General features: G+C 46.0%; 1 protein-coding gene across 1 annotated transcript; it reads right to left on the reverse strand.

Moving 5' to 3' along the window:
- Window positions 1–824: 824 nt before the first annotated feature.
- Window positions 825–18,491, reverse strand: LOC108090214 (pair-rule protein odd-paired). The gene is given in 4 exon segments (XM_017188807.1): window positions 825–1,088; window positions 1,090–1,515; window positions 2,198–2,367; window positions 17,208–18,491. Coding segments are annotated over 4 exon segments (1,839 nt in total). The 5' UTR covers window positions 18,187–18,491.
- Between the last annotated feature and the right edge of the window lie 238 nt (window positions 18,492–18,729).

Raw genomic sequence — 18,729 nt, forward strand, 5'->3', positions numbered from 1 at the left:
TTTGTTGGTTTTTGTGGGTTTTCTTGTTGTTGGGTTTTTGGGGTAACTCTTTAAATTTATTCTGCGTACTTAAGCTGGAGAAATCTAAGGCCGAAAATGTATATACGTATATGCGATGTAGCTTTCAATCCCTTCGATGTTGAACTCTTTTTACAGTGTATAGATTTGCAATTTTGTACTAGAAAGCTTGGGGTTCGGGGAGGGATGAGGGATGAGAATAAAAGCAGCTTCGACAAAAAATTAGCTAAGACTTACGAGCTAGGTAGTCAATATGCTTAAGTAATGTTCGATTTAAGTTAAATTTACGAGTGCGGTTTTTACATGTATGCGGTAATTAACTCATATTCTATACATTTACAATAGGATTACTTTAGGTTGTGTTATTTTAGTTGGTTTTGTTCTGCAACTAGAAACTACGTTTAAGTTAACATAACAGATGAATAGCAAAAAATTAGGCAATTTATCGATCGTACATCCTTTTTTGTTTTTTGTATATTAACATTTAAAATACATAATAGTCACGTTCAAAGACGAGTCAAAAGTGAGTGTTATCGTTATCGATTTTCGTTTCAACAGCAATCTTCAGTTATCAGGTAAAAAGTTCAGAGAGTTCTCCTCGACTTTCAGAAATATTTGGTTTTCACATTGCGCCACAAGGGCCAGGTTCTGCAGCCGCTGGCAGCAGATCCAGTCCAGCGAGGAGGCCGACTCCTCGAGGGCTCCTTGTGCAGGGCCCGCCCCCCGACGGCGGAGGGCGTGGCCACCGGCTGGGCGGGGGGCGGCGGCGGCGGTGGCGGCTCCTCGGGCCACCAGTTCTCCCACTCTCAATACGCCGTCGCCGCGCCGGGGTGCATCAGGTGGTGGTGGTGGTGGTGGTGCCCGAAGTGGTTCAGCGGGTTCATCGCCTCCGCGGACCCGCTCGGCGCCGCCGAGTGATACCACTCGCTGGGCGGGTGGTGCTGCGCCGCCGGGTGGTACAGCAGGTGGTGGTTGTGGTGCAGCATCGACGCGGAGGCCGCTCCCGGCGAGGCGGTCGCCTGATGGTGGTGGTGTGGGTGGTGGTGCGAGGGCGGCGGCCCCAGTGGGGGGCGGCAGGTAGGCGGAGCTGGAGGCGGCCATCAGCTGCAGGGCGGGCGAGGACTTCGAGTCGCTGGGATGGGCTGCCAGCTGCTGCTGCTGCTGCTGCTGATGCTGCTGCTGCTGCTGCTGCTGTTGCTGCTGTTGCTGCAGGAGGTGGGAGGCACTGCTGCTGGCCGTGCTGCTGCTGCCGCTGCTCGAGGCGCCCAGGTGGACGCTGTGCAGCGGATTGGGCTCCGACTTGATCGAGTGCGGCGAGGACTTCAGCCCGCTCCCGCCGCTCAGGCTGCTCACCCCGCTGCTGCTGCCCGCACTCCCGTCCAGCCGCGTCGACGGCGGCGTCTGGGCTCCTCCGGTGATGATGCTCGAGCTGCTGCTCTCCTCGCCCTCGCTGTCGTAGCCGTGCGAAGGACTCTTCTCGTCCACGTTGCCGTGCACCTGGGGGAGATCAAGAGAGTGGGGGGTTAGTTCAGGTCAATACATACTCATGATTGGGTTGAATATATTGTGGTCAGTTAAAATGGAAATACAAACTAAAATACGATTATCAAACATTACCCTTAGCATGCATTACCAGCCAAAGTACATAAAATTAAAGGATATTTATTTAATCAGTAAATAACAGTAAGTGTTAATAAGTTGTTTTGATCCACTGGTTCTAACAATCAATATAAAAACATAGTTAAAATAAGAAATGATCTACACGTTACTATTATAGCAAATTAATACTTTTTTGATTTTTCAGAATCGTGTCAACTAGTTATAGGTACACTCTGGTAAGTGAGATTAATGATCTGTATATAAGTATTTAAGAACAGTGTGGGTACACATAGCATTTATTTCAACTGATTTATAGATTTATAGAAGAAAGTAACAAAGAACATTAATAAATTGTTCAACACATTTTCCAAAAATGAATAAGTAAGAAACTTTAAGTGAAGTGCTTGAATTTAAACAAGTTTACTTAAGCTGGTTATAAAGTAGAATAAAAGTACCTTAACCACTTGTGGTATAGGTATAGAATGTGTTATTTCCGAAAAGCGATATGCAAATAACTTGGACTGAACATGCTCTCTTATTATATTATTATATGTGCTCCATAAAAGAAAAAAGAACTTACCTTCATGTGCTTGCGCAGCGAGGAGGGGTGCGTGTAGGACTTATCACAGCCGTTGATCCGACAATTGTAGGGCTTGTCCGAGGTGTGGACGTGGGAGTGCTTCTTCCGGTCGGAGGAGTTGGCGAACCGGCGATCGCAGCCCTCGTGCTCGCACTTGAAGGGCTTCTCGCCTGAAAGTAGGCAAGAAAAGGACTCGGTTAGTCTGGATTCGGTTAGGCGGTAACGAATCGAATGTAGTTCTCAAACTATGAGGGGCAATAAATAGCGTTATTTATGTGACGGGCATTAAATAAATAATAGCAGCGGCGAGCGCACAACGATGACCGTTTATGGGCTCACAATTTTTATGAACTATCCTGCTCACACGCACAGTCGAATAAAGGTGGGAAAACCCGTGTGTCCAACATATTTACGGGGAAAACAATAACAAAACAACAAGACGTACGGCTGGGGGGAGAAATCATATAAATTATGCGGGATCAAGAGGCCCATTGTTCGAGGGATCCCGACCCGGCGACCCCTACACGATTTCACCTGTGCCGATGTCGATTGTCCTTTTTTTTATTTGTTCCTCTGTCTCTTAGGATGCACAAGAACAAAAGCGGCAAGGGTAAAGGTAAAAGGTCACAGGGCCAGCGATTATTATTTGATTCGTGTGCGTAACACCTTTCCAATCGAAAGGCAGAAAAACGTTTGTCCGTTTAGCCCGAAGTGATATTTTATGGCTTATTAGAAAATTATTTTTTGACGACGGTGGAGGAGTAGAAAATCTTGACAGCGAGCAGAGATAAAATCAGGATTAGGCATAAATAATATCTAACATCGAGGGTAACCCATAACCCATTTGGCAAGGATCCCGGGGATTTACGAGGGCAGTGGAAAATCTGAATAAGTATTTCCAAGTTAGCTTGATAATTGTCCGATTGGCTATCAGTTTCAATCACTTGCCGCATTAACCGCCGTTTAAACCCCATAAACAAGTCCAGTGTAGAGGTCCATTTAGCATATGGCATTTATGTCGCAGATAAGCGGCCATTACATGCACCACAACTTTTATGACAATTGAAGCTAAGCGGCTCAGATCCCCCAACCCCCCTTACCCACTTCTCCCCCAGCAGAGCCCACGCGGGGCTGTTGCGATGACAATAATCGAACATTTTCACACCTCGAGCTTAAGCGGACAATCGCAGCGGAGGAAAAGCTGCACAGGTGGGGTTTCGTGGCAGGGCTTTGTGGCAAGACACCCAGCGGCGAGTTGGCGGCAGCTCAACAAGTTTCTGTTTACCTCTTCGCCTTCGCAGTTCGCTTTATGTAACTTAATACTAATTTATGTGCTTTATTATCCGCGTTTGAATAACTTTTATTTCGAGCCTCGTCATGAGTCAGAGCGACGTGAATAAGAAACAGAAATCGAATTCGATTTGAACGGCGTGTCGCATTGTGATTGTTATTGTGTTTTCTATTAATTTGTCAAAATTTAAAACTCATAAATAGGCATTACGAGAAGTGACATCGGAGGGCGGCTGAAGTTCGTTGTTTTGTTGTTTTGACAGGTCCCAAGGGTCTCTCAGCAGAACAAGCGTACCAAATGCAGTTCGATGGGCTCCAAGTTCCAGCTTTTGATCTACTTTACAAGGCGCCATGTGAGCTTAGCTCTATCCAGATTGATTTGCTATCACAATCACCTTCAAAAGTATGTTTGTTTTGCCCTGAAACCCAAGAGATAACTCCGTTCCGCTGGCGTATCAGCACTTTCCAGTTATCAGGTGGCAGTGGGAAACGATATCTCCGAACACTAATTAGTCATAAAGACGGCAGCTGACTCGGTTCCGCCGACCCGCTGGGCTCCTATCCGAGCTATCAGGCCCATCGCCTTGTTGTTTTCGGGGAACCCAGCGGCACATCCTGCTGCCCACTGAACACCGAGCACCGAATACCAAACACTGAGCACGCATCCATCCACACATCCATCTCCTGGAGCGCTGCGGTCTAAGCGCGGCGGGGGGCGGCAGAGTGAAGAGTGCAGAGTGCGGAATGTGGAGAGTGCGGCACGCGCTGCGGCCAAGGACATTAAAGGGTTCGAGCCCCGGCTAAGTGCAGCGCCGGAGGATTCGCATAATTTTCACATTCCGCTCCGAGCTGGCGGGCATTAAAATCGGAATTTAAATATGTTTTATTGCTTTAAGTTGCGGCGGGTCCGACGGCCGAGGGAAAATAACCGAAATATCGTCGCCCATTTATAAAATGTCAATTTCAGACGACGTTTCTCAACTTCCCCTTCCGACGGAGCGACATGAAAGACATCCTTGGCGCACCCTTTTCGGCCTGGCAAGGCGCCACGGGTACAGTGGGCCCCCTAGAAGAGAGCTCCCCCCACCGTCCACCTTCCGCCGGCAAATCCCATTTAGGCTGTGCGAATCGACAAACTTATTTAAATATTTCAATAAAGTAAATCCAATGGCAAAGTCCCCGGGTAAATAACGCAGGCGTAGCTGTGAAATAGGCCGACTGCCTCCTGATTTGCATATTTAGCGGGAGCTTCTGTTTTCCTTCCCTTTCCCTTTTCGCTTTCCCGGAGGAAAGCCCCAAAATGGTTAATTTCCCGAGGAAGAAAAAATCGCTGCTCGCGGACCGAGGAACGAGGAACGATTGGAATCGGCACAGACTGCCTGTCATGGCGTTTTGTGTACAGCTGCAGAGTTGTTTGTTTTTTTGGGGTGGTTCTTATATTTTTGGGGTTGCTTTGTAATCTCCTCTCTGCCAATGTGTGTGTGCCAGTGTGTGTGTGTGCGTGGGTTAAGCCAAGAAAGTTCTACATGGCCATACATATACACGTTTATATATGTATATTAAAGTATATGTGCGGCATTGTTGTCGGTATATATGGCACATGTTTTGGCTTTTATGTAACTGCTGCAAAGCTCGCTGTCATTTGCAGACGAGTGCCGAGCCGGCGGCCTTTCCTCCCCCTCATTTCCCCCGCCCCTCCAGCTTTTCCTGTACCACCCCACTCCACTTTCCCGCCTGAAATTGTTTTTGTTGTGGCTATTATGGGGCGTTGTTTCTTTTTCGTTGGGGGACTGATGTTTCTGGGCGTAGTCGAGCCAAAAAAAAAAAAAACAGAAATGAGTTTTGCTAAAGTGTTTTCTTTTAGGCCCGACGACTTGCTTGTATATTATTAAAATATGTTTGCTTGCTAAAGACAACAATATGCTTTTCGCTTTGGCCAAGGGAAACGGGTGGATTGAAAACAGGATTTAAGGGCTTTGCAGGCCGTGAATATAAAATATACATTTTAGGAAATATGATATACACAGACAACGTACATTATAGAATGGTTACAATATTTGTATACCTTACTTTTTTTTTTTTTTTTTTTCATTTGGTAAATTTGAGAAATAAAACAAACTAATCACCTAAGTTTACTTACAAAATGTGACATTCTATAATTAATTTATTGTTTGTAAATCTAATTCCCAAAATACCCAAACTTGTCATGAGGAAGCAACAGGAGGACTATATACACTACCCAAAATATATACTTCCCTCTGGACGTGATCGCTGCTAACCAGGCGATGCAAATTAAGCATCATTGACAGTCGCTGATTAATTGGAGTGAATCAGGTTTTTAATTTTCAGCAACAAACAACAGATGAAATTAAAAATACATGCAGCACAAATAAACCATTTTTCTGCCGCCAGAGTGACAGTTGCTTATTAAAGGCATTTCGAAGTGGAATTAATTAAAAACGCGAAAGCGCAGGTATGAGTAAACGCTCCTCTCCTCTCCGTTATAATTGCTGTTAAATAATTGCCCCGGTAAATATTTATTGCCAGCTCAAGGAGCGCTCACCACTCGCCCTAAAATCGGAACAAAGGACCGGCTCCTTTTTATATAATACAACAGAAGGGGATGAGGGGAGGAGGGGGGAGGGAGTCGGGCCAAATAATGGCAGGGATGAGCATCATCATCGCTCATGTGTCAACAGCATGCAATGCGATATGATTATTATTATCTAACAATACAATAACAAAACTGCTACTTTTTGCCTGCCGCTCTCGCTGTCTCTGTCTCTGTCTCTGTCTCTCCCCCTATCCTTTTCCCTTTCCCTATCTTTTTCGCTATCCCCATCCCTGTCTGGGTTGTTGACACTCCTCGGATTTGAGAATCCTGAGCTCATTGTGTATCTGTATCTGTTTGTTTGTTTGCCATTCATTTTTTCCGCTGCTGTCGCTTCTTTTTCCTCCGGTCTGCTCCTTTTGTTCCTACTGCTAAAGCCGGAAAAAGCCAAACCCCGATTTCCTGGCGGTTTACATTTCAATGGGCAATTTTCCCCCGCTCCCCCTTCTTTTCGCTGTTGGCAAATAGCTCACTTTTCCGTAGGGTTGGTTAGGGGCAGTGTCTATTGATGATGGGAATACGGTCTTTTGGTTTTTGTGAGGTGTCCTGGGTGAGCAGGTGACCTTCGAGTGTAGCTCGTGATCTTCGGGATATAGAAACCATGAATCGGATGCCAGAGATCCCTACTCCATCGATTCCCTCCAAATCCCCTTTCACATTTTCCATCCTGACTTTCCCACACGCCGCTCACTTTGAATATTTATAACAGTTGCCTGCGTTTGATGACCAAATTAATGGCCAACAATTCCGCTCCATTCCATAATAATAATAATAAAATCATAATTTAAGAGCAATGAATGCCGCTTGTCAACGGCCGAATGCAAAATCCTCGGGCTCATCATCGGGGAGAGCATCGTCATTATCCTCTATCCTCGCCGGAGGACCAAGCACCAAAAATGAAGGACGAAGGACGAGGGGATGTTACCTATGGGTCTGCCACACAGTCGGCCCATTGTTGTTTGTTTGACAAAAACCATCGCTGAGTGAATTCGTTGGTGATTTATGATTGCTGCATCCCTCCTTGCGACGCCGATGATTATGATGACCCATCCCCGCTTTCCCGGCCAAGTCCTCACATAATTTTCGCTATTTGTTTGCAGCTCTGCCGCTCGCTGTCAAGTGATACGTTAATAATTGACACCGGGGTCAGTGGCCAGACTCGCAGCCCCTGGGTTTCCCTGCGGTTGCTGCAGTCACTTCCCCAGATTCTTTGGGAAAGTGTTTCCAAAAAAAAACACACCGAATTTTACACTTCGCTGGCGGCTTGTGCCTAATGAGGAAATGAGAGGAGATTACGTAGCAAGACGGAGCAGGGGAACTGGGAGTAGATTTGGGATGGAAGTGTAACGCAGACTAAACGGAATCCCCAACTTTACACATCTAACATTTGAATTTGTGTACACCAAATTTTGCAGCGAATTAACTGCTTTGGAAACTTTTTCCCTCTCCGGCATCAAATTTAATGCTCAATGCTCGACTCGAAATTGTGTTTTGTGAACAAATTTTGGTTATTACACGAGGTTGCCAGATACAGATACAGATACACACACATACATTTGCAAGCCTTTTTCTTAGTCAGCCAAGTCTGGAAAAGTTTTTCTTGCCGCTCCGGCCGAATGTGCAATTTGAATGCATTAACTGCAAGCCGCACTCCCATGTAGGTAGGTTCTGCACATTTACATACAGCCCAGCCCGCCTTGAATGTTAGAGGCGTTAGTTGCTCGGCAAACTTGTCGAAAATTTGTTCCAACGGCTGGGTCCGAAAAAAACCAAGAGCAGCTGAAGCTGAGAGCGGAGGAAAAGGAGGAAAAGCAGGAGGAGATGGGGATGGGGGGTGGAGGCCAGACGAACTGGCCATGTTTGGTCTTGTACTCGTGTTCAGCAAGGCTGTTGCTGTCATTGTTTTACTAATAGCTCCGCAGTTGTCTATCTGTGGATTGAGTTTATACACAGGCCAGGGTGTGTGTTATGCGAGCAAAAAGTTAAGGGGAAACCATAAGCAGATATGGGATATGACTGTGTGCAAACCTCGTTGGAATATCTAGCAATAGGATATAAGGAACTTTGTGAATGAGGCTTTCCATGGCATACATTAATAAACTTCCTTGTGATTTAACTTTTGTGTTGTGACAAGCAGGCTGGAGGAAAACCAATTGATTGGCTCTGTTCACCCACTAAACTGCAAGTATCTACTCCACTTTCGAATGAGACATCCTAACTCGGCTCGAACTGCACTCGAATGACAAACGGAGCGCAGACAATGAGCAAAAGTAACACTAAGCCCTTTGTCTGAACCCAAAATGCATCCAAACAAGGGCAGGGCTGGAAAAGAAGAAAGAACGTGGTAACTGAAGTCGGCCGGGCGGGATTAGCCAAGGAAGCAGCTGAAGGCCTCATGAATGAACTGCTTACGCGGTGGAAATGCTTGCGAAAAGAAAGCGGGAAAGAGGGAAATGCTCTAACTCTCTCTCTCTCTCTCTTACTCTCTCTGTGTTTTAAAATCCACAACAAAGGGCGGCCTGCTCGACACTCTTAAAAGGAAGAAGGTGTCGCTTTGTCCCGGATCGGTCACGGATCGGTGTCTATATCTTCTCGGCATCTCCTCGGCCTGATTCTTTGCTGTTTAGCGCTCCTTAAGATCTTAATCTCCTCAGCCCACTCACCCTTCCCCTCCCCTTCCCCCTCTCCATCACCTTGATCTTAACAATCGGTTTGTTTGTTTTTTCGAGTTCCATCAAGTAGAAAATCTCCTCTGCTGTTTGTCAGAAATTAAAATGTCATCGAGATTGTCATCGTTCGGTTATGCGATGTGACATCTCTGGCAACTGAAGGAGGCTGGGCCTCCAGATTCGGGTTTCGGATCACTCCTTATCTCAAATGGTTGTTCGAGTTTAAGCGTTGTCGATTCTAACAAGATTCGCCTCGTGATAAAACCAATCAATGACATCAGGCCACAAATATTTGGAGCTTGAGACATAAAGAAGTTTTGAGTGGTATGGCTATAAATGATGAGATAGTATACTTTTTCTGCATTTTTAACCAGAAGCTGTTATAAATTGTTTCTCGTTGGATTTGAATTTCTCCCACACATCTTGAGTGTTTTCTCACACCTCATCGAATACCCTTCGCAGTTCAACACCTCTGTGTATCTTATCGATACTGCCTAATGAACACATCAAAACATCAACTAAAATTGCATTTATGTTCGCAACAGTCGAGTAACGAGCCACAGCCATATTTCGGGGCAGCAAGCGATTTGGATTCCGAAAATCGAGAGGGGAAAGTATCGCATCGCAGCACAGTGGCCCACATCCCGGTGGCTTACACTCGGCTGAGTCCCGTGAGGAAATTCGATCACGCTGAGAACGATCACTGGGAACGCAAACCAAAACCAGAGGCAAAAGAATTGGCAATGCCCGCAAGATACTTTTCACCGTAGCCGTCGGCAATGCGTCATAGAGGCCACGGATCCATTATTCCGATGGCTTGTTTCCGCGTTGGCGGCTGTAATTTTAGCCAAAAACTTTGACGGCAGGTTGTCACACACAAACTCTGTGCGCAGAATGTACTGCCTCTAATTACAATTGACAATGTTTTTACAACAAATTGCGTGCCCGTTGAGGTTGTTATTTGGGTTAAACAATCACATTTGCGCCTAAGACAACTTGGAGGCGTTCGTGTGTTACAAATGCGGCTGAACGAAAGCGACAAACGATCCGATCCGATCCGAAAATGTCTCGGCAAAAATAACAAATATGCATATATCTGAACCTAAGCTGATTTGACAAGCACGCTTATAGCAGTTAATTCAGCGATCAAATTGGGTTGGCTTGTTGTTTTTCGAATGCGGGAATAATGGGAATTCAAAGTTGGTCATATACTCTGTTTTCGAGGAGTATATTTGCTGGTTTGAAAGCTATAGTAAATTGTTGAGCTGCTTCACTAGATGTTGATATATCAAATTCTGTCGGGTTTAACTGGGTAACCTTCGTATTGATTTCCCAAGAATGTCCATTCAGAATCAAAACATTCCAGGCATTCCGCAGTCATAATCGAGGCCACACTGCTTTGGTCAGAGCATTCCCCGATTTATTCAGAATTGTCTGGCCCTGTTGCCCGGCTGTCTCCCAGTCGCTCTTCTTTTTGGCTGTTTAACATTTTTGCCCGTATGAATAATGATTTCATTTTTCCCATCAGCTAATTTATACAAGTGGGGCAACGCGCGCGGGGCCCTTGGCGCGATTTAGAGGATTAGTCAGGCCTTACTTTCCATAATTCTCGAAAGGCAGAGACCCAAGTCCGGGATCCCGAGCTCCCAGCTTTCAGCTCCGAGCTCCATCTTCTACCTGTGCCCCAACCGAACTCGTGGCCGTGTGCAGATATAAAAAATATGCAAGATGACAGTTTAATTTTATGGTTTGTCTGCTGCTGATCAGTTCTTTATGCGCTGAAATTGTATTCTTATTCGAGCCTCGCTCCGTCTCTATCTGCGATCTGGGCCTTCCCTCGGCTTTTGGCTTTCTGGATCTCGGGATCCCGAGGAATGCGAATGGAGGCTGGTACGTGGCTACTTTGGCTCCTCTCGGGTGAGGAATTTAATTAATTCGAGCGCGACTTCTAATGACAGAGTGGGCGTGACCGGGCTTAGGAATCGGAGCGAAGAGCTTGCCAAAAATTAAAGAGAACCGAACCGGGGACAGCGAGGAAATTTATCAAAACTAAGCCTCATTTATTAACTAGCCGGGTAAGCAGCTTACGGCCATCCAGCGATTCACCCGTGGAACGAAGCCATCCGTGGACTAGCGCTTCCAGTCAGATATTATGCAACAGCCCAACAAAATGGCTACTTAGCTAATAGATTCAAATGGAGGACCAAACAATGACAGTTTCAAAGGGTTGCGAGAACAAACCCCTGCAGCGCTAAAGCGCCCGTTTTTTACGTCTCTCGCTTTTGGTAAATGAAATTATAATTCCTGCTCTTGGCTGGCAGGGGTTAAGGTGATACACAAACACACGCACACACACCAACACACACACACGCATGTGGAATTGTTTTGACATTTGGGAAAATGCATGGAAAGCGCGAAGGATGCAGAGCAACCCCTCTCTGCTCATGGGCGTAACGGGTGGATCGAGGAGTATTGTTAGTTGCCGTTAGGAGTGCCGCAAAGGGGTTCCCAATCGGGGTTGTCGCTAATTAGAATGGGTGCATATGCTAGATTATAATGGGTGAGTGTGTGTGCATGGGTGGACACAGGACAAGCGATATGATAATAAGTTTAGGGAGTTTCTTTAGCTATTAAATAGTAAAGCAAGTCCCATTCAATTAAGTGTTGTCTATTCTCTAAGGCTCGCAACCTTACTCAGTTGTTTCATTCCGTCGTTCCAACCACTTCGGATTCTAACGGTCTTAGTAAAAAAGCACCCATTTAATATAGAAAATAATTTAAACAAAAAACAACTATTAAATAGTAAAGCAAGTCCCATTGAATTAAGTATTGTATATTAGAGAATATGATAATACGTTTAGGGAGTTTTTTAGCTATTAGATAGTAAAGCAAGTCCCATTGAATTAAGTGTTGTCTAATCTCTAAGGCCCGCAACCTCACTCAGTTGTTTCATTCCGTCGTTCCAACCACTGCGGGTTCTAACGGTCTTAGTAAAAAAGTACCCATTTAATATAGAGAATAATTTAACAAAAACAACGTAATTATTTTCCAAGGTTTTGCCACACCCATAAATCCCCCCTATCACAAAGAAAGTTCAACCCTAGTTTCCATCGCCCCGTTCGGTCAATAAATTTCCCAACTTTGCTTACATTCAGCTGTCAAAGGCTTGGACCACAGCGAATTTATACACTTTTACTTCGGGGACATAAATCTCCGCAAGAGAGGAGCGAACTTTCCAGCTTGTCAAACTTTTTTCGCAGATTGCGATCGTGTGTCATGTTTGGTATTTGACACTTTAAATTGGGCGAGACGAATGCAAACATCGAGTCCTTGCGAAGGACTGTCCTGTTTCCGGGGACAGTGCTCTGTCCTTCCGCCGGAGGGGGTACTGCTAATTAAATGACGAATTTGCTCGCTGGTTGCTCTGGCCCTCAAATGCATTTGTCATTAGGTTAGCAGACCCGGGAATTGCTCCTAGAGAGCGTGGCTAATTGATTTTCAGTTCGCAGTTCGTGGGCCAGCGGGAGGGAGGGAGGAAGGCAGCAGATCCTGGCCGAGAACTCCGACCAGGTAGTTGAGGCAATCAGCCCGGGCACATCGCAGGTTTTTTCCACCGCCCCCTCCCGCTGACTCTCCTCGTCCTCGTCTTCTGGCCATTGTTCTTCTGGCAGCAGTCAAATTCCGAGAAGCCAAAACACACTGTTTATCCGCAAAAATAAAAAGTGATTTTGTCTCTCGCTTCGATGTATCTGTATCTGTATCTGTATCCGTATCTGCTGGTCTGTTTGGTGTGTGTTTTGTGAAAACCGTTGAACCCGCAATAAAGTCATCAATCATTGGCATTTGCCAGCGCTTTGGTTCTTTTAAATTCTGTGTTTTGAAAAATTATATTATTGGCGCCGAGCAAGCAAAAAATGCAGCAGAGGTGAGCAGTGCAAATTACTGGGGGGTTTTGTTAGAATAAGTTCAATAAAGAATACAAAATAGGAAAAGACATTATAGTTTAGATACGCTACATGCTACCAATTCTTAATAGAAGATAAACTGGTTTCAAAATGACAGCTAAATGGTTCAAAGTAACGATTTCGTTATTTAAACAATCTTTAATTGCATTAGTTTTGAATGCTCAATGTCACAAACTCCTAGCTAAAGCAATACGTTCCCTGCTCTTTTATCCCCATTGCAGCCTTTGAAAAGCGCAAATAATTGCATAATTCACTCCATCGTTCAAAGCCCGAACAAGTCCATAAAAGACTCATTAAAAAAACACTTGCACTCAATTAAATCGAGTCGAGTTGGAGCTGAGAAGGGGCATCCTGGCGCGAGGGGGCTAATCAAACAAGGGTCGCAGCCACCAGGACAATGTTGAATGCTAAACTTTGCCCCGCAGCATAATTGCACAACAACAAGGCGCCTGGAAAGCGAGTGACTGCACTTAGGCGATGGATGGCGGGAAAGCGGGGAAATGCTGGGAAACCCAGAGGGGGAGGCGGTTAGCAGCAGCAAGCTTAATGAGCTTGAAATGGCGGACTGAGGGGGCTGCGAATAAAAACTAACCACAAAGTTGTTGAATGCTCTTGCGGCAGTCGGATCCGGATCCTGTGGCCGTTGTAGGTGTTAATGAATAAAGTTGTTTGTGGTCCGGCCAGGAGGAGCGGGCTGAAAAAGAATCGTGTAAAAGATGGCTGTGTGTGCCAACCGCACAGCGTGATAAACGCCATCTATCCAGACACTCGCAGCTCCCACTCGCCACTCAGCCTCCCCGGCAGGTCAACCGAGCCCCAAACAACAAAAACGACACAAAACAACAGCCACAGAGCAGACAAACCTTGATTGTTTGCTGCCTTTTTTGCGGGTTTTTGGGGGGCGGAGTCTGGAGGTGGGAAAGGGTTTGGGGCAGGGGGCTGGACAAAATTGCAGACGATGACGGTGACAAGTGCAAAAGTTAACACAACACATCCACTAACAAGAACGTCGCAATTGAAATAAAAAAGTGTTTCTATCAAGATCAAAATTCAGAATAGATTTTACGATAAAGTTTAAGGAAACATTAGGTAGCACAGGTAGTACTAACACTAGTTGATTAATTGAAACGTAATAAAAGTTTATAATTTAGTGTTTTGAGTTAAAGCAAATAAATAATGTAGGCAAAATAATAGTTTAACAGGAACATAGCTAATTAGTTTTATAAAGGAAATATATATTTTTTGATGTTTATGTTAAACAGACATACTTGTCATTAACGCCCTGACTAAATCTAGATTACCACATACCCCATCTCACACTCTAATTCTAAAACTCGATGTTCGCCATCGTATATTGACCCCTGCAATCAGTTCTCGCTGTTTTAATGGCACCACTTAAGGCAGATCCAAATCGCATATCCATAAACACATACTTGACTGCCCTGCTCCGTTTTACTCACCCACTTATCAAATTCGACCCACTCCCGATCGGCGAGGAGTGGAAGCCAGCTCATAAATAACCTATGCATAATCTAAATCAAGAGCTTAATGTAGCATGGCGAGCCACCAGAACAGAAACAGAAACAGCAACTGAATCAGAATCAGAATCACAAACTGAAACAGGAACAATCGCAAACGTAAATAAAATAGAGCTGGAGGACCGGAATGTTGGCGAAACAGGCAGTAATCCGCGGAGTGTTACCCCAGATTCGGGGTTTCGATGGCTTTTTCGAGAGGGCCAAGCACGGATGCCGAAGAAGCATTTCCGAGCGATTACAAACGGAAGTTTTGACACGTGTCAACACATGTGTGTGTGTGTGTGCCCGCCAAAGTGTGTGTTTGTTTGGCTGCTGTTGGTTTTGGTGTCAGTGCAATAAAAACAAACAGCAGCGCCAAGGGACATTTGCCCAGCCAGCGATGCTGATTGAATTTTTGATTTATGCAGCGGGAAAGTCGGAGGAGGAGGAGAGCGGGGGTACGTAGAGGTACGTAGTTCAAGTGCCCGGGCACAAACAAAAAGGTTAAAGGCCCGTTCCCTAATGAAGTTGTGCGTCGGCCACTTGAAAGCCAATCAATGTGTTCGCCATCTCCGGCCAATTGAAGGCACACAGAAATCAGGGCCCAAAAAACTCACTTTTTGCCGCATCACGCCGGAGAAAAAGAAATATGAAATTAGTCAAAAATATCATCATATCGTACACACGGTAACCAACTCACAGTGCCCCCTGAGATCATTATAATGCCACATGATTGTTCCTAAATCGAACACAATATGGCGGCGTCTCGACAATCAAATCGAAACATTTTAATTACCTTTCGATGAGTGTGCAAAAGAAAATATTGTTTGTCCGAACAGATTTGGAAAAATAGCTTTTTTGTGCAGCTAATTTAGTGATTTATGGATCTGTGTGAGAGTTTTATTTCGGCGCTCGCGGTGATAACTATAAAATGTGTCTATAATGAAGCCCCCGAGAAGAGAGACCTCATATTTTAATTCAATTTATAAAAGTATAAAGCCAAATAATCCCCACAAAAACTTGTTAAGGACCACGCACCAAACAGGGACAATAACGAGGCAGAAAAAGTGCGCAAAGGCAAAGGCGAAATTAAGGCAACAAAAATGTGTAAAATATGCCCGGCGATATGAGACGCCATTTTCTGGATATTCCGGAATGCGGCTGTACGGCATTTGTTGGTCAGATTGCTCTTGTTGTGCGCTCTCTAGCTTTCTCTTCTCCGGTTCTATCCGTCCTGCCAGTTTAATAAACGAAGGACCCCACCGAACAAGGATAATACTGGGAGCTAGGCACACAGAACTCCCATTTCCATTTCGCCTCCGTTTATTGTTCTTTGCCGGTGGGTTCATTAAATCGAGTGGCACAATTTTAAAACAATTATCCAGAGTTCTGCCGGCAACTTTGTACTGTGTTTTCGCATTTAATGTCTGATTTCTCTGGCTCTTCCCTGGTTAATTGATTTTAATGTCTGTGTTTCGCCGCTTCTAATGAGCCCTACATGCTCAGCCATAAATTTCAATGGAACAAGTTCAACAGCCACTGGAATCAAAGTCATTAATTTGCGTTAAGCTCGCTCTCTGGCTTTAAAGTTCAACTTCTCATAGATCACGACCATGGCACATAAATTGCGGTTTTAAACCTCAAACAAAAGAAGTACTAAAATGTATTCGTTTATTTCTGATTAATTTTTGTCGAAGTGCTGATGTTAAGCTGAGCTTTGTTTTGATTTATTCTTGCAAGACAATCGAAAGAGAAATGCCCAAAATTGGCGTGATTAATGGAGCCAAAATTGTAAAGAAATAATTAATTTGTAAATGAGAAAAAACTTATTAAAATCTAAAAACAAATCTTGAAGAATTTGGCTGGTTGTTGAATTGATATTATAAGATAATTTATTTATTTTATTTGGCGAGTCTTAAAATGAGAAAAAAAGTTCAGCTGCATACAGAACTGAACATTCTCTGTTAAGATTTCTCCTGTGACCTAACCAAAATCACATTGGATTTGCTAGCCAAATTCTAAAGTCAAGAGGAGTTCTCAGGCTTAGGGAAACACCGAAGATGGCAAAGTCAAAGTCAAGCTGAAGTCGCAGGAATAATCCTTGCTGCGAAGACAACAACTTTAAGGGGATTTTCGGGGCTGAGGGAAGGCTTAAGACGCAGGTTTTACAGGTGTCGTAAAAGAAGGCCCGAGCGGCCAGTGGCGGGTTAAGCCGGGTAGTGGGCGTTGCACCGACTTTTGCCGACGGCAACACGCCCACTTCCATATCGTGCGGGATTTGCCCAGACGAGGGCAAGGGTTAAACCGGTGGCAAGGTGAACTGATGTTTGCCTAGGAAATTATCAGGAACTCCGACCTTTACCCTTCATATATTACCCTTCATATACAAATTTTCAATCAATAGTCAAAAAAACAAACAATTTCCAAAATGCGTTTCGATACTAAATTCTGAGTTTGTTATAATAATTGCTCTGAAAGTCTTTAAAGCTCTTTGCCCCTAAAAATCTGTACAAAGTATTTCTAGTTTAATCGTAGAGATGCGCTTTGAAACAGAAAAAACATGTTTGCTTGTCATTGTTAATCGATCATACATACAGTTTAAAAAACATGTTATTTTCTATTCTTCTTATTTTTTGCTTTCTAAGCTTTAAGTGGATAAAGAATTTTCTGTTTCTCTGAAATAATTTTTTGATTACTGATTAAAAAAGAACTTTGGAACTTTATTTACTCGAACCCCTTTTATCTTATGAAACTTGGTTTCATAAAATAAAGCTTTGGGCTTAGAGGAACTGAAATTATAAAAGTTCACCTATGGTTATTCTAATCCGTCCAAGTTAAAGCTGTAAAGGAGCGTTCTTTAGCAAATCTGTGAATTCGTTTTACTCATCCAAACCTAAATTCATATTCCGCCTTCAAGGATTTCGATAGAGAGCACTAACATTTCCCAGCCGTACTTACCCGTATGTGTGCGCTTGTGGATCTTGAGGTTCTCGCTCCGGGCGAAGACCTTGCCGCATCCCGGATGCGGGCAGGCGAACGGCTTCTCGCCGGTGTGGACGCGGATGTGGTTGACCAGCTTGTACTTGGCCTTGAAGGGGCGTCCGTTGCGGGAGCAGCCCACCCAGAAGCAGGCGTGGGTGGTGCACTCCGGTCCGCCCACGTGCTCCACCGTCAGGTGGGTGACGATCTCGTGCATCGAGTGGAAGACCTTGTTGCAGGTCTTCCTACCGCCGGACGGCACCAGGCCGGGCTGGTCGGGGTCGATCCAGAGGCACTGCATCTCCTGCTTCACGCTGGAGGCGGCGGAGGTCGGCTGGTGGCGCATGTAGCGCAGGAAGGCCCCGGCTCCGGCCGGGTGCATCGCGGACATGGCATGGTGGGCCGGGTGGTGCACGGCTGGGTGGTGCACCGCGGCCGCCGGAAAGTTGCTGTGGTGGTTGTACGGGTGCCCGGCTGCGTAGGCGTCCGCCATGCCCATCCGCATCTGGTGCTGATGGTGGTGGGCGGCGGCGGCCGCGTGGTGGTGGCTGTGGAACGGGTGCTGGCCGAAGCCGGAGCCCAGCTCGGCGGCCTGGGCGGGGAAGCCGGAGAAGAGCATGGAGTCCGCCGCGGCGGTGGCCTGTCCGGCGGAGCCGGCCACCCCGTAGTCGGCTTCCCTGCGGCCCAGCAGGAAGTCCCGGGAGGCGTAGCCGTTAAAGTGCCCGTAGCCGGAGTTCTGGTAAGCCGCGGCCGTGACCGCTGCCGAGTCCTGATCCTGGAGCGGCTGCTGCTGCTGCTGTTGCTGCTGCTGGCCCATCTCGAGCTGCTGCTGCTGTTGCTGCTGCTGCTGCTGTTGCTGCTGCGGGTTGCCGTTACTGGCGGTTGTGTTGGGCGACATGCGGAGCCCGTAGCTGGCCAGGTGGTGCTGGGCGGGCTCGATGAAGGCGTTCATCATCATGGCTGGAGGAGGGTTTACTGTCTGGACAGCTATCTGTTTTGAATGCTTTCGCTAAGAACTATAAGTTTTCGATTCGATTCGTTTTGTTTGCACTAGCTAGGCCAGCGAGCCCATCACCGCACTGAGTCACGTCACTTGGCTGTTATGTATACTGTGTGCTCGTTTCGCTGGTTTGTATTTATTTGCTTTTGGTTGCTGTTTGGTTTGGTTTGATTTGACTTGCACTCGCGCGCGTTGCGTTTCTGGGCGTTCGAAATCGCAGCAAGACTTGACGCTAACCGACTGCCAAGACTTGACGTTTCAAGATGCGCAGCAGGACTGAAATGCTCCTGAAGTTCTGGCTCGCTGCTGGTCGCCTCGAAATGCCTCTGCTGCTGATCGTGTGTGTGCGAGGGGGAAGGCAGCACTGCCCGCCGCAAAATGGCAACGTAGGCCGGACTAGTGGGTGCGAGCGGGATGGCCGTACAGCTGCTGCGAGGTGAGTAAAGCTGGCCGTGGTGGGTTTCGCAAGCCACCACTGCGCCGGATAGGGCTGGACTGCGA

Source organism: Drosophila ficusphila, unplaced genomic scaffold, assembly GCF_018152265.1.
Source record: "Drosophila ficusphila isolate 14025-0441.05 unplaced genomic scaffold, ASM1815226v1 contig_791, whole genome shotgun sequence".
In the NCBI taxonomy this organism is placed as follows: Eukaryota; Metazoa; Arthropoda; class Insecta; order Diptera; family Drosophilidae; genus Drosophila; species Drosophila ficusphila.